This window comes from Pseudorasbora parva, chromosome 5 (genome assembly GCF_024679245.1).
Source record: "Pseudorasbora parva isolate DD20220531a chromosome 5, ASM2467924v1, whole genome shotgun sequence".
Classification (NCBI taxonomy): Eukaryota; Metazoa; Chordata; class Actinopteri; order Cypriniformes; family Gobionidae; genus Pseudorasbora; species Pseudorasbora parva.
Genome location: NC_090176.1, coordinates 10,116,462 through 10,129,488, shown reverse-complemented (window position 1 = coordinate 10,129,488; position 13,027 = coordinate 10,116,462). Strand labels below are relative to the sequence as shown.

General features: G+C 38.2%; 1 protein-coding gene across 1 annotated transcript; it reads right to left on the bottom strand.

Annotated features, from left to right (window-relative positions):
* Positions 1-4,032: 4,032 nt before the first annotated feature.
* Positions 4,033-11,512, bottom strand: LOC137075045 (uncharacterized). Its single transcript, XM_067443215.1, has 9 exons — positions 10,747-11,512; positions 10,208-10,489; positions 9,794-10,084; positions 8,171-8,383; positions 7,960-8,054; positions 7,736-7,786; positions 7,150-7,531; positions 6,879-7,058; positions 4,033-6,236 (listed from the first exon to the last, which is right to left on the bottom strand). The coding sequence occupies exons 1-9, from the start codon at positions 10,763-10,765 to the stop codon at positions 6,202-6,204; spliced, it is 1,548 nt and encodes a 515-aa protein (XP_067299316.1). The 5' UTR covers positions 10,766-11,512; the 3' UTR covers positions 4,033-6,201.
* Between the last annotated feature and the right edge of the window lie 1,515 nt (positions 11,513-13,027).

The window sequence follows — 13,027 nt, the reverse complement described above, 5'->3', positions numbered from 1 at the left end:
AAGTCCCTATGATGTCAGATGCAAGGAATATTGTAATAAATATTATTCCAGGAAATCATCTGCACCAACAGAATATTTGGTAAAACTAATGAAAAAACAACATAAAAAAGAATAGAAAAACTATTCTGATTTCAAACACCTAGTATGTCAATAAACACGTGCTGGTTTAGACGCTCATTGTGAACATTTCTCAAAATAATTATCTTTGACTTCAATTTGCAGTTTAATTTTATTCCATTTTATTCTTCTGTTAATCTCACAAATTCGATAATCTCTATCCTCAAACTCTTGGTTTCAGTTTGATGTTAACCTTCACACTGCATTTGGTTCGATTTAAATAAAAAATAAAAATATTTCAATTGGATTAATATGATGTTTTTGACCTAATCAAAAGATGAATTTTTCACTTTCTGTCTCCATGAAGTAGTGTAGCCTACTTTTCATAAAGTAGATTATAACATTGTTTCTGTTTTGGCTTTCTGGTTTCAACAAAAACATGTAAATGAACAGGTTTAGAGGCGTTGACCCGTGCACATGAACTTTTGTGCTCTTCAGAAGTTCCTTGTTTACACATCGCTTTCATTCTTTGAGATTCACAGTTCTCTCTCTCTCTCTCTCTCTCTCTCTCTCTCTCTCTCTCTCTCTCTCTCTACCTCTCTCTCTCTACAGTCTATATTATTAATATTGTTATTAATTTACTTAAGAATAGTTTGCAGTCTCAAAAGCAGAAGCCAGCTTCAAGTCTCACAAGGAGTTCATAGGCCACGCTCCCTCTCTCACCGTCTCGTTGCCTCGCCCTATCGTACATATAATTGTCCCAACAGTTATACTGTTTTCAAGATCTATCAACGTCATTCTGATTGACTCAAATAAATTGCAATGTAAGCAACTATCAGATAGAAGCACGCCAAACTAGGTAGACAAGTCATCGCCCCAAAACCAGAATTACATCACAGTGACCTCATAGGCCACCGAAAAGTGTCTTCAAGTCTGGCGTTGTCTGCAGAAATGTCCATCTCCAACATCAGGCCTGCACAGATCTGGTACACACACACAAACTCCACAGAATACTGGTTTCCTCCAAGGTTGAGAACATTTTAACTAATTATAAACAAAACATTTCTCCAGAGCATGCTGATAGCATGTGCTTTCCTGCAGTGAGGTACAGACAATAGTACAGGCAATATTCATCTTGAGTCTTTAGTGTTTCAGTAAAAGGAAAAATAAAAGGAATAAAATATGAAAGACACTTTATAAAACAAGAAACAAAGCAAAACTGGAAAGAATCATAATAATTTAGGAAGATAAATATTGATTAAGGGTTTTGATTATGAATTTAATTAGGATATAAATATATACAGGTATATTAAAGCGGCAGTGAATTTCAGAATCCCCCTTTCAACCTAAACAAATACATTAATAAACTTTTATAAACAAGAAAATAATTAAGAAAATTAAAAATAATTAAATATATAAAATTAAAATTAAATAAATAGCTAAAAAACTAAAAAAAATTAATAAAAACTAATATACACACACAGTGGTGGATAAAGTATTTGAAAGCCATACTTGAGTAAAACTCTTATCTTACCAGAAAATGACTTTGGTAAAAGTTAAAGTCACTGTTTAGAATATTACTTGAGTAAAAGTTTTAAAGTATGTGATATTTATTGTACTTAAGTATGACAAGTATGTTTGATATTTAACATACTTAAGAATTGAATGTAAAAGTAAATGCAAAGTACAAAAGGATCAAAATAAATATTATTAAAAAAAAATTGTATACAGAGTTTGAGCAGCAATATTCTTCAATATGTTATGTTTTAACTCTCTTCAGTTCTTTGAATTAAAAAATGCTAAATGTTTATTGTAAGAAAATATAAAAAATACTAAAATATTAATTATACCTTGATCATTCATGTCAATCATAGTACAGTAACTATGTAAGAGACAATTTTAAAATGTTCGAATCAATGTATTAGTAAATGTTGACATTAATGATGAACAACATAAGCTTATTTAATATTACAAATGGATGTGTAAAGTGTTACCAATTCAGTGAAGCACAGCATTGAAATTATACGAATATTACAGGGGCTGGGCGTATAATAATATCATCAAAAAGTTGATTTATTTCCCTAATTCCATTCAAAAAGTGAAACTTGTGTATTATATTCATTCATTACACACAGACTGATACAGCCCCCTTGAACTTTGCGAACTTTTGCCACATTTCAGGCTTCAAACATAATGATATGAAACTGTAATTTTTCGTGAAGAATCAACAACAAGTGGGACACATTCATGAAGTGGAACGAAATTTATTGGATATTTCAAACTTTTTTAACAAATCAAAATCCTTGTTCTTCATGATGCTCTCTGCGCTTTAAACGGACCTCTGAGACTATCACAGTGCAGGTGCATTTATACGGATGATTACACACAGGTGGATTCTATTTATCATCATTAATCATTTAGGTCAACATTGGATCATTCAGAGATCCTCACTGAACTTCTGGAGAGAGTTTGCTGCACTGAAAGTAAAGGGGCCGAATAATTTTGCACGCCCAATTTTTCAGTCTTTGATTTGTTAAAAAAGTTTGAAATATTCAATAAATTTCGTTCCACTTCATGATTGTGTCCCACTTGTTGATTCTTCACAAAAAAATTGTTTCAAGTCATTATGTTTGAAGCCTGAAATGTGGCAAAAGTTCGCAAAGTTCAAGGGGGCCAAATACTTTCGCAAGGCACTGTATATTTCAAATGTCACTTTTTTAAATGAGACGGCCTTATGACGTATACAGCCTTCGAATGCAACCTCCGGAGGACGCAGCCTTCCAAAATAAAACACAGCTACTATGTTTTCAGGCACCTCCCTCCTCCTATATGGACGTGCTTTGGTGCACGGTGTTGTAAATTGACCCAGTTTTATCCTTTTCTCCCCTTTAATTTTCTTATGTTTTTCACAAAGTAACTGACATTATCATATGGTGTACTACATTACCCATAATCCCCAATCAAGGTCTATAAATAGACCTCACTTCCTCCTTTTGTTCTTTTGCGTTGGTGAGATGTGGGTGTTTGAAAGGACACCCAACCATGTCCTTTGAGTCCTTTCCTTAGGATGCGTTATGTAAGTTTGTTTGACAATTGTATGATTTGAATTTGTTTCTATTAATTGGGTTTAATAATTATTTGGATTGAATATATATATATTGTTTATTTATGAATTGGTTGTATGAGTCTGATCATCTTTTTGTATGGTTTGTAGTGCCTAAGACCATCACGTTCATCCTATCCCTCCTGTTTATTCCATCCTGATAATCCTGTCCTGTTAACATCCGTCATGTGAACTTGCTCCCAGTATCCCCATGTGCTTTGGGTTGTTTAAGGAGTTCAAGATTTAAGCATCATGAACATAATAAACTAAAGACTATAATAGCAAGAACTCTTTCCAGTGTTTTAATCAGACACACCACCAAGTCTCTACAATTCTGACGAACTTTGGATACTCAACAACTGACATCCAACACACGGTCCAATCCACTTTCAACATCGTTTCTCAGAATATCTGCTTACTGCACCTTTAAGGACCTATCAGTCTGCGCCATCTAGAGTTTCATGACAGAACTTTTCAATTGTTTTTGGGTAATTATTCCTAAAAGTTCTTCTGACACTATGCACAATGACAGATTTTTTCTTTGCACAAACAGGTGACATGCGCATTACATTTTTTTATCCATGATCTGGCAACCGCCCTGGAGGCGTCATTTCACAAGGTATGGGGCGAAAAACTGCATAAACAGAACAGACCAGAACGCATGCAAGCTACAGCGACAATGGAGGCCTAAACAGACGAGGTATTGTGCAAAGAGGTTAGAAAAGTACCCTCATTTTTACAACTCTAGAATGAAAGAATACAAAGATTTTCACATGGGTTGTAACTCGTGGCCAGAGATTGCTCAAAACATGTGCATGTGCCAAATGCCTGTGTAAGTGTACGAGTCAAAAGAAGTATACTTTGCAAGGCTGTGCGTTCAAAAAAAAAAGTATACTTTTATTCAAAGGGGTCATAATTACAGATTCAAGACTAGTCAATTGTATTTCTATAGCACATTTAAAAGAACAGAGTTACGCCAAATTGCTGTACAGTAAGACAATGTGCATATAAAAATAAAGCATAAAAAGAAGCAAGGCAGATACACAATATAAACACATTAGACCCGATACAATCCAAATAATAAAATACCAATATCCATCAGTTAAGGTGCTGCAGCAGAGAAGGCCCGACCACCCTTAGTTTTACAGCAAAAACGTGGGACAGTTAAAAGAAGCTGATTACAAGACCTAAGAGTTCTTTGGGGAGTGTAAGGGATCAGAAGATCACGCATGTATTTTGGTGCAGCACCAGATAGAGCCTTGTAGACAAAAAGTGCAGCTTTAAAATCAATTCTGAACTTAAAAGAAAGCCAATGTGAAGTCGCTAAAATAGGTCAATCTTTTTTTTTGTGCTGGTCAGAAGTCTCGCTGCAGTATTTTGGACAATTTGCAGGTGAGAGATTGTAGTTTTAGGCAGGCCACAGTACAGGGAGTTACAGTAGTCCAGACGTGATGTTATGAAGGCAAGGATTACTAAAGCTATTGGACAAAAAAAGACAAAAACTGTTTTAATTTCGTAATCGATCTCAAATGAAAAAAACTGCCCTTTACCAATGAACTGATTTGTTTCTCAAAATTTAGTGACGAATCAAATGTAACCCCCAGATTCCTTACATTAGGTTGAACACTGGCGGAGATAGAACCTAAATTAAAAGGAGATGAAGACTGGGATGGGCCTAAAATTTAGCTTTTGCTTTTATTTAATTGCAAAAAATGATTAGCCATTCAACATTTGATCTCCTCAAAACAGTCACACAGTACATCCATGGGATAAGATATAAAAGACATAAAAATGGCCCCCAATGGCAGCAGATAAATTGAAAATGAAGCGGGCCTAAAATGGACACTTGAGGCACACCACATAATAACAGATGAAGAAGAATTCCCCTTACTGAGAAGGTTGTCTTTGAGATAAGAGGCCAACCACTGCAAGACGACACCCTGTACACCCACTACCTGTTCCAACCGATGTAACAAGATACTAAAGCGCTTAAATCCAACAAAAAAAAAAGCACTGCGTGCGAACCGGTATCGAGGATTTGGTCATCGCTGACCTTCAACAAAGAAGCTTCTGTACTGTGCATTGATCTAAAACCAGACTGAAAAGTATCAGAAATATTGGATTTACTGATGTAGGTAATCAACAGTCAATGCACGACTTTCTCTAAGAGCTTAGAAATAAGAGGCAACTCGGATATAGGTCTAAAATTGTTGAGGGTAGATGGGTCAAGATGGTGTTTCTTAAGCAGAGGGTGAACTACGGCATGTTTAAAACTCAACGTTTCAAACACTTCCTTAAAAAGACGAGTTAGGATGACATCAAATAACGTGATGAAAACAAGTTAGTGAATGGGTTGGTGAACAGATCGAGGGGGGATTATATATTGCTGGCTTAATGGAAGCCTTGGTGGCCAAAACTTTATCATCCAAAAATGTTTGAAAGTTCTCACAGGTTTCCGGAGATGGAACAAGACAAGGAGCCGGTAAGGGTTTTAGCACTGAATCAATTGTCTTCAGCAGCATTCTCGGCCGATTTGCATTTTCAGTGATTTAGAGTTTAGAGAGGAATTTAGATTTAGCCTCTTTCACTGATTTTTGGTAACTGGTTAAGCATGCACTTAAACATTAAGATACTTGGAGTTTTATCTCTTTTCCACTTTCGCTCTGCCTTACAACACTCTTGTCAAAGAGAGCGAGTAAAATAATTGAACTGAGGCTGAGCGGGGCCCTTTCCCTTAGCTTTCCTGAGTTTAAGCGGAGCAGCAGAGTCTAAAGAAGTGGAGCAGGATTTAGTAAAAACCTCCACCATCTCTTCAGTGTTTGATTCGTCGAAGAGATTGCTCATATATAAAACACTATATAAATAAAGACGGGTTGTCTAAGAAGAAATTGCTTTTAAAACAAAGCAAAAGTGTCTGTGATGACTTCTGTCCAGTCCTCGATCTCTCATGTTCTTGTTCAGGCGTGGGCCGGCTCTGATCTCTGAGGCTTGAGTTCTGGCAGGTCGGGGTCGGACTTCAGGCTTCGGGTCAAGTCTCCAGCTCAAGCCCTCCAGCAAGGACAGCAAGTGTTATTTCCTATCCAATACAAAGATTATATGAACGTGAACTCATGAATGTTTTTAGAGCTGATTTACACAGAACCGAATTCTCTCAATTGCATCACTGATTGTGTTATTTTCCTGATTATTACTGTGAAGCCGCTCTGAAACGATCAGTATTGTATAAAGCGCTGTATAAATGAAGCTGACTTGACTTGAGTCTAACAAGAACATTACAATGAACACAAATTTGAAAAGCTCACTACAAATAATCCAGGATTGAAGATAAATGATAATAATCCTACTCTGTCTGTTGCACTTCCTCACACCTGAAATCACTGATCGAGTGAATCTCCTGAACTTCTCCTGAACTTCTCCAGATCATTTCTAATCCATTCATGTTGTAACATCTGCTCTAACGTCGGCCGTTTAGTTGGATCCCGGGCTAGACACTGGCTAATCAGATCACTGCATTCTGTACAAATGTTATTAAGGAGAGAGCTGGTTAGTCATGACCATGTGACACGAATGTTGGCATCTACGAAAACAGCATCTGATGGACAATAAACTGAATGTATTTAAACTTGAAAAATCTGACATACTTCACCTTTACCTGTCTCTGTTCAGAGCTTTTGCTTTATGTGTGCGTTTATCAATGCTATCAATCTTTTTCACTCACCTTTGGATAATTTGGAGTTCCGAAATGTAACTTTGGCTTGTTTGATTTCCGTTCTATTGCCAAAGGGAGAACATGCGTTCATCATCTCGTACAGCAACACTCCTAGAGACCAGACATTTGTTGGGACGGCGTGGAATCGAGATTCTGTGAAGACTTCAGGTGGGCAGTAATCCAGTAATCCTGTAAGCAAGACATTTGAGCACATTGTTGAGGAATTTTATCAAACCGTCAAATAATCAGAAAGTCACTACATCCAGGTTTCCACACTCACCAAGGTATATTTCTCTCTCATAGCCATCAGCACTAAGTAGCTGACCGCAGCCGAAGTCGATCAGCTTGAGCTCTAACGTGTTTGTCTTCACCAGGAAATTCTGTGCATGAACGTCATTATGAAAGACGCCATGCTCGATGCAGTGTTGTACGGCCAGCACAGCCTGTCGCATGATGACCCGTGCTGTTGTTTCATCCAGTTGAGGATCCCGAATGATGAAGTCCAGCAAGCTCTCGCAGGGTTCAGGGAACTCCATTATGAGACTGAATGTCCGCGGATGTTCAAACCAGTCGTATAGTTTTATGACGTAGGGGCTTATGGGTTCTTGCCTCATCATTAGCAGCAGCGCCACTTCTGTAACGAGAGGTTCGGGATGCCCAGGCTAGAGGAAAGTAGTAGACAGAAGGTTAGATGGGTAAAAATCTGAAGAAAACATATCATTTTTAAATGTATTTTTGATCTTTATAGATACGATCATCAGAGCCCTGATCTATTACATTTACACCTAATGCTTCCTACAGGTGTGTTGACTACAGTAATCAGCACTTAAACATTCAAATACACATTCAACTTTTGACCAACTTACAATATCAAGATAACGATGATTGTCAATTTTGCGCATCTGCTTGATGGCAACCTGCAAAAAAAAAAAAAAAAACCGGTGTTCAACAACAGTGACAGTATTCAAGCGCCTGACTTTGCACATAACATTTACGATTTGAGCATCTCAGTATTAACCCATATGTATTAAATATGTTTTGATGCATGCAAGAGCAAAAATGTTTGACCAATTCCTCAAGATTGCTTTACCTTTTCGCCATCAAATTTCCTCGTTCCCTTGAACACTCTTCCGAATCCTCCAGATCCAATCATCTCTCCCACGTTATAGAGAGTCTCAAAGGAGTCTGAAAAACAAACAGAAATATATGAGCTTGCTAGATCCTTTGTTTTATATTAGAAATATCACAAGACGATAATACTGTTTAAAACAATGTAGGAGAAATAATGTCTGCAGATTGACCATTATTTGGCTTGAGGCCAGAGTGATCTGGATCAGGTGATGATGGACTAGGATCGGGCTCTGGCTCTGGCTCCAGATCCGCTGGAGGAACAAAAGGCTCCACAACATCCACAGCACTGAGACAACAGCAGAGGAGCGAACACTTCGTAGCCTTCCACGCGTTCCTGAGGAAAGAACCAACTCCTCTCCTCTTCTTGCATTCTGTAGGTTTTTCTGACATGAAGAAAACAAAACTGAATTATTAGAAACATCTCTGACGTCAAATTAGGCAATGATACAATGACATAACTCGCGTTTTACTGTTAAATCCAGAAAGAAAATTTCAGCAAAGTGAAATGAAATGTGACTGTACATTAAAGGTCCCATTCTTCACGTGTTTTCGAAGCTTTGATTATGTTTACAGTGTGCAATATAACATGAGTTCATGTTTCGCGTGTAAAAAAACGGTATTTTTCACACAATTTACTTATCTATATACTGCTGTTTCCTCTGTCCTAAAAACGGCCTGATGATTTCCTTGTTCTATGAAGTCCCTCCTTCAGAAACACGTAACGAGTTCTGATTAGGCCAGTGCTTCCCGTGTTGTGATTGGACAGCAGCTTAGCGCACTTTGCCCGGAAAGGTCCCGCCTCTTACCATAACGCGCTCAATGTTATTGCAAAAATGTCTATATTGCCTTATCAATTTGAGCCGGAATCAGACACGGAGAATATCGAAGAGGATCGATTACAACCTGCTCAGGAAAGACTTTTGCTGGATGTTTCAGAATGGTGAGCTGTCTATTCAGTAGTTTAAACTGATCATTACAAACACCAACAATCGATGGTGTCTGAATGAATTACTACACTTGTATATGCTAAGTTTTTCGGATTAGTTTCAATGACCATCTAACGTTAGTTAACAAAGCTAAACAGCGTTGCACTTTGTGTCATGAGTTACATAAACTGTTAAACGGACCGACTTAAATAATAAAATACACTTACCGGTTGTGGTCCATATAAACAACGCCTTCTCCAGACAAAGAGGGAACTGCGTCATCTTTTAAGAATAATCTTTCTGCGAATCCGGCATTAAACTGATTGAGATTGAGCAGTCCTCAGCAAAATGTGCTGCACATAGTTTCATTGATCTTTACGTACAGCGCCCGCGGGAAGGCCAAACAAAGGTGATTTGACTCCGGGATGAAAATAACCGTTTCAATGGCATGGCGACAAACACACTCTACAAAAACAACGCTTCCTATTCTCGACCTGCGAGAGCAAAAGGACAACGCCCCTGAATCTGCGTGTTCTTGTGGGCAGAGGGTTCGTCAACAAACGGTTTTAGTTGCGTCATTAAAGCAGGAAGTGCAGAGGTGTAGTCCAAACCGGCCGTTCGCTGTAGGCTTTGAAAGGGAACTTCTGTTAAATAAAATATCTCGCTTGGCATTGAACTTTGAGCGTTATAATTTTACAGGTATTATTTCTGCTCTAACAGCAACATTACACACTAACTAAAGTTTGAAAGATGGAATCGCAAAGAATGGGACCTTTAACATGTTCAAAACTTGAAGTAGTCTTACGCATGGATTAGCAAAATCTCCATCTGTAGCCTTTACACTGCCCAGCTTTATTCCAGTCTCACCTGTTGAGCTCTTGTTCACTGGTGAAGCCTCCATAAGGCCATGTGAAGTCTCCGCTGGCTCGACGGGAACTTGACCTGGCAGCGGAGGGCACGTCCACTTTTCGAGGCTGTCGGACCTGGACAAACTACAGTCGCTGCAACTGCCCTGTTCGCTTCGGCTATCCGATCTATCGCCACTCCACCTCCAATCGACGATGTACGTGCCTCTGCTGCTGAGGCTCATCGTCTCTACACAGAACTGCCTCACTATATTGTCCTCAGACAGGGACAAAGATGAAGTGGACATGATGCCTGGTGAAGACATTTTTATTAATATTAATAATCAATGTCAGTGGTCACATTAAGCTTTCTATTTTCAATGACACATTATATGTTAATTGAGGCATAAGTTCTTTAATAAAAGCCTGTTCTGACCTCTGTGAAAGCGTTTAAATGGAGTGGACGGGCGTCCATCATCTTGGCTCTGCCGGCTGCCGCTCTGCCACTCCTCCCTCTTCCTGTCAGCCTGACCTGCGGACACAGAAACAGAAAGCACAGAAGACAGAGGTGCTGAATGTGTTGGAAGCTCCTGGATCTGGATCTGGGTCTGGGTCGGGTCCGGCAGCGGTCGATCACGGTCATCAGAACCGGGTCTCCAAACCTCCTGACCAGCCGTCTGAGATAAGGCGGCTCTCCTGGATCTGGAGCGGCCTGAGGCTGGAATATTTCAGACATCACATAGTTAGACATGTTGTAATAATAATCAATGTTAGTGGTCAATTACAAATTGTTACTTCAGTTACTCAAATTGAAAAGTTGATTTCAGGAATCAAATACATGTGATCACTTTGTTGTGGGGATCAAATGTTTTACCTCACACAGTTTTCTTCACATTAATGTAACGTTAGTCAATCATTGTACAACATCATCATAACATAACATCCCATAAACAAATGAAAAACTAAAGCACTCACCTCCTCTTTCACCCATCATATGAGCAATCGACAGCCTCCTCCAATCTGCGATAAAAACAATACAAAGCACAACACAACACAACACAACACAACACAATATACTCTCCTCAAAAATACTCCTCCCAGAAAACTAAATAAATAAAACTAGAAACTCCTAAAATAAGAAAAGAAAAATACAATACAAGTAGGGACTACTTTATATACTATAAGTCAAAAGTCTAAAATATAACTCTGTAAAGGATATATCCTCCGCCGATGTCCTTCTAGAATGAAAGTCTCCTCTCAGAAATCCTCCGAGCTAGACGGTGTAAACACAGCCTGATCTCCGGTGATTTTGGTGACAGCCAGACAACCTCCGAACAGCTTCAAAATCACAAGATCCGCGCAGAAAATATTCAGCAAAAGTTTGTGAATTCGCCTCGTCTCTCAACAGCAGCTCGAGATCGGTGAGCGTGTGTATGAGTATTCATAACACGCGTCGCCATAGCAACTAAAACTCCAATACGAGTATTCATAACACGCGTCGCCATAGGTCCGTTTAGGTCCATGTTTTGATCATTTCATTTCCCGTTTGGAATGGAATAACGAGAACAGATAAATCGCGTGTTTATTAATTTTTTTCTTTAGTTTAAAAAACGAAAAAGATGATTTTGGCTCGATTTTTCATGTTTCGTTTGTGGTTTACAAATTGGTTTATGGGTTTGATATTTCGTTTCCACAGGTGGGCGGTGCTGAAACGCCTCTTTCATCTGATTGGTCAAACCGCTCCGCCTTCAGCGCGAGCTTTTCATTCTGTCAGGCAGTGTGGGACCATGTGCGGGACTGACAAATGCAGAATTTAATTAAAAAAATGTCTGAAACCACAACACACTGCTAACTACAGACAATATTTAAAGCAGAAATATGTTGCTGGTCATGTAATTTGTGTTGTTGCGATTTGCAAGTGACGTACGGCATTAATGTGAGCCATATTATTTGAGTAGGCTACAGCCTATTTCTCATTGATAAATACAGTGCAGTTAGTTCCGTCTTTTTGGATAAAAGAAACGGAAATGAAAATAAATAATAGGCTGAACTGTATGATAATATGTCCGTGATATGTACCTCTCTCGTCTTTTATTTACGTCAAAAGGCAGATAGGCGTGTGTGACATGTTGCCTAAATAAAATTGTATAGAAATAGTTATGCTATATTAATGAATGTAAGCATGTGTAGCCTATTCAGTTCACGTGAAAAGAAAAAGACAGAAAAGTGAGAAGCTAGAACCATTGATACTGACAAAATTAGCAGGCTTTGGGATTAATTAAAATCATGTCGGTTGAAGAGCACGACATACCTTCAAAATCTTATTAGTTTTATCATAAAACAAATACAATTTTATTACATACTGAATTGGGTAATGTTTCTCTGAGTTTTCTTTATTATGTTGCATAGGCTATTATGTTATGCACGAGAGAGCCAGCATATAGGCCTATTTAAACATTATTACTGTTTATTATTAATATTATGAGAACTTTAATGCTTCACCAAACTCAGTTCAGACCTTCAGACTGCTCTGACTCACTTATATCTTTTCTAACTGGTCAGACTTACTTTCCCAAAAAATCCCATTGACTTGTGTTATCTGAGCAATGAAGGCCGTAATGATTAAAGCTGTCCACTAGAGGGGGCGACAGGATAAGTCTTTCCTCACTTTCCCTGTGTGCATCAGTTTAAATGACAAATGAATTTCCTTCATAAATAGGCCATATCTGTCTATGAGAACAAGCTTTACACTTAAAGCTGGACAACTTCTTAAAACTTGAACACTGCTTCAGAGTTTGCCATTCTCTAGTTTCCTTTAAGATATTCACGCTGGTTTTTGCGTTTAATGTTTGTCCATATGGAACTTGTATTTGTAATGTGCTTTATATTTTAAGATGTACTCGCTGTTGATAAATCACATTCAATTAATGTAAAGAGCTAATATCAGGGCAAATGTCCTGCAAAGCTTAGCTAAGGTAAACTCCTGAACCAGCAAAGAAATGTCTACAGACTATCTAGAAATGTTCAGGAAAGTGTGTTGGGATCTGAACTCTGCAGAACATGTTCCTCCTGGGTCAGGACTGGGTTTTAAATCTATAAATGAATGTGCAAAGTTGGGTTTCTGCGTGCAGATTGTAGGTCAGTCATACAATGGAAAATGGAATCTACAACAAAACTTTATTCTGTTCTGCACATGCAAACAAAACAAAACTTTAATATTTTTGAACTTTTGAAGATGTCTTTATCCCATTTTGTC

Excerpts from the sequence above, each read along its gene's own strand:
- LOC137075045 (XM_067443215.1), bottom strand. Across the intron at positions 10,085-10,207 it reads ATTTAAACGCTTTCACAGAG|GCATCATGTCCACTTCATCT; the intron begins GTCAGAACAGGC and ends TGTCTTCACCAG. Across the intron at positions 7,059-7,149 it reads TGAGAGAGAAATATACCTTG|GATTACTGGATTACTGCCCA; the intron begins GTGAGTGTGGAA and ends TCTTGCTTACAG.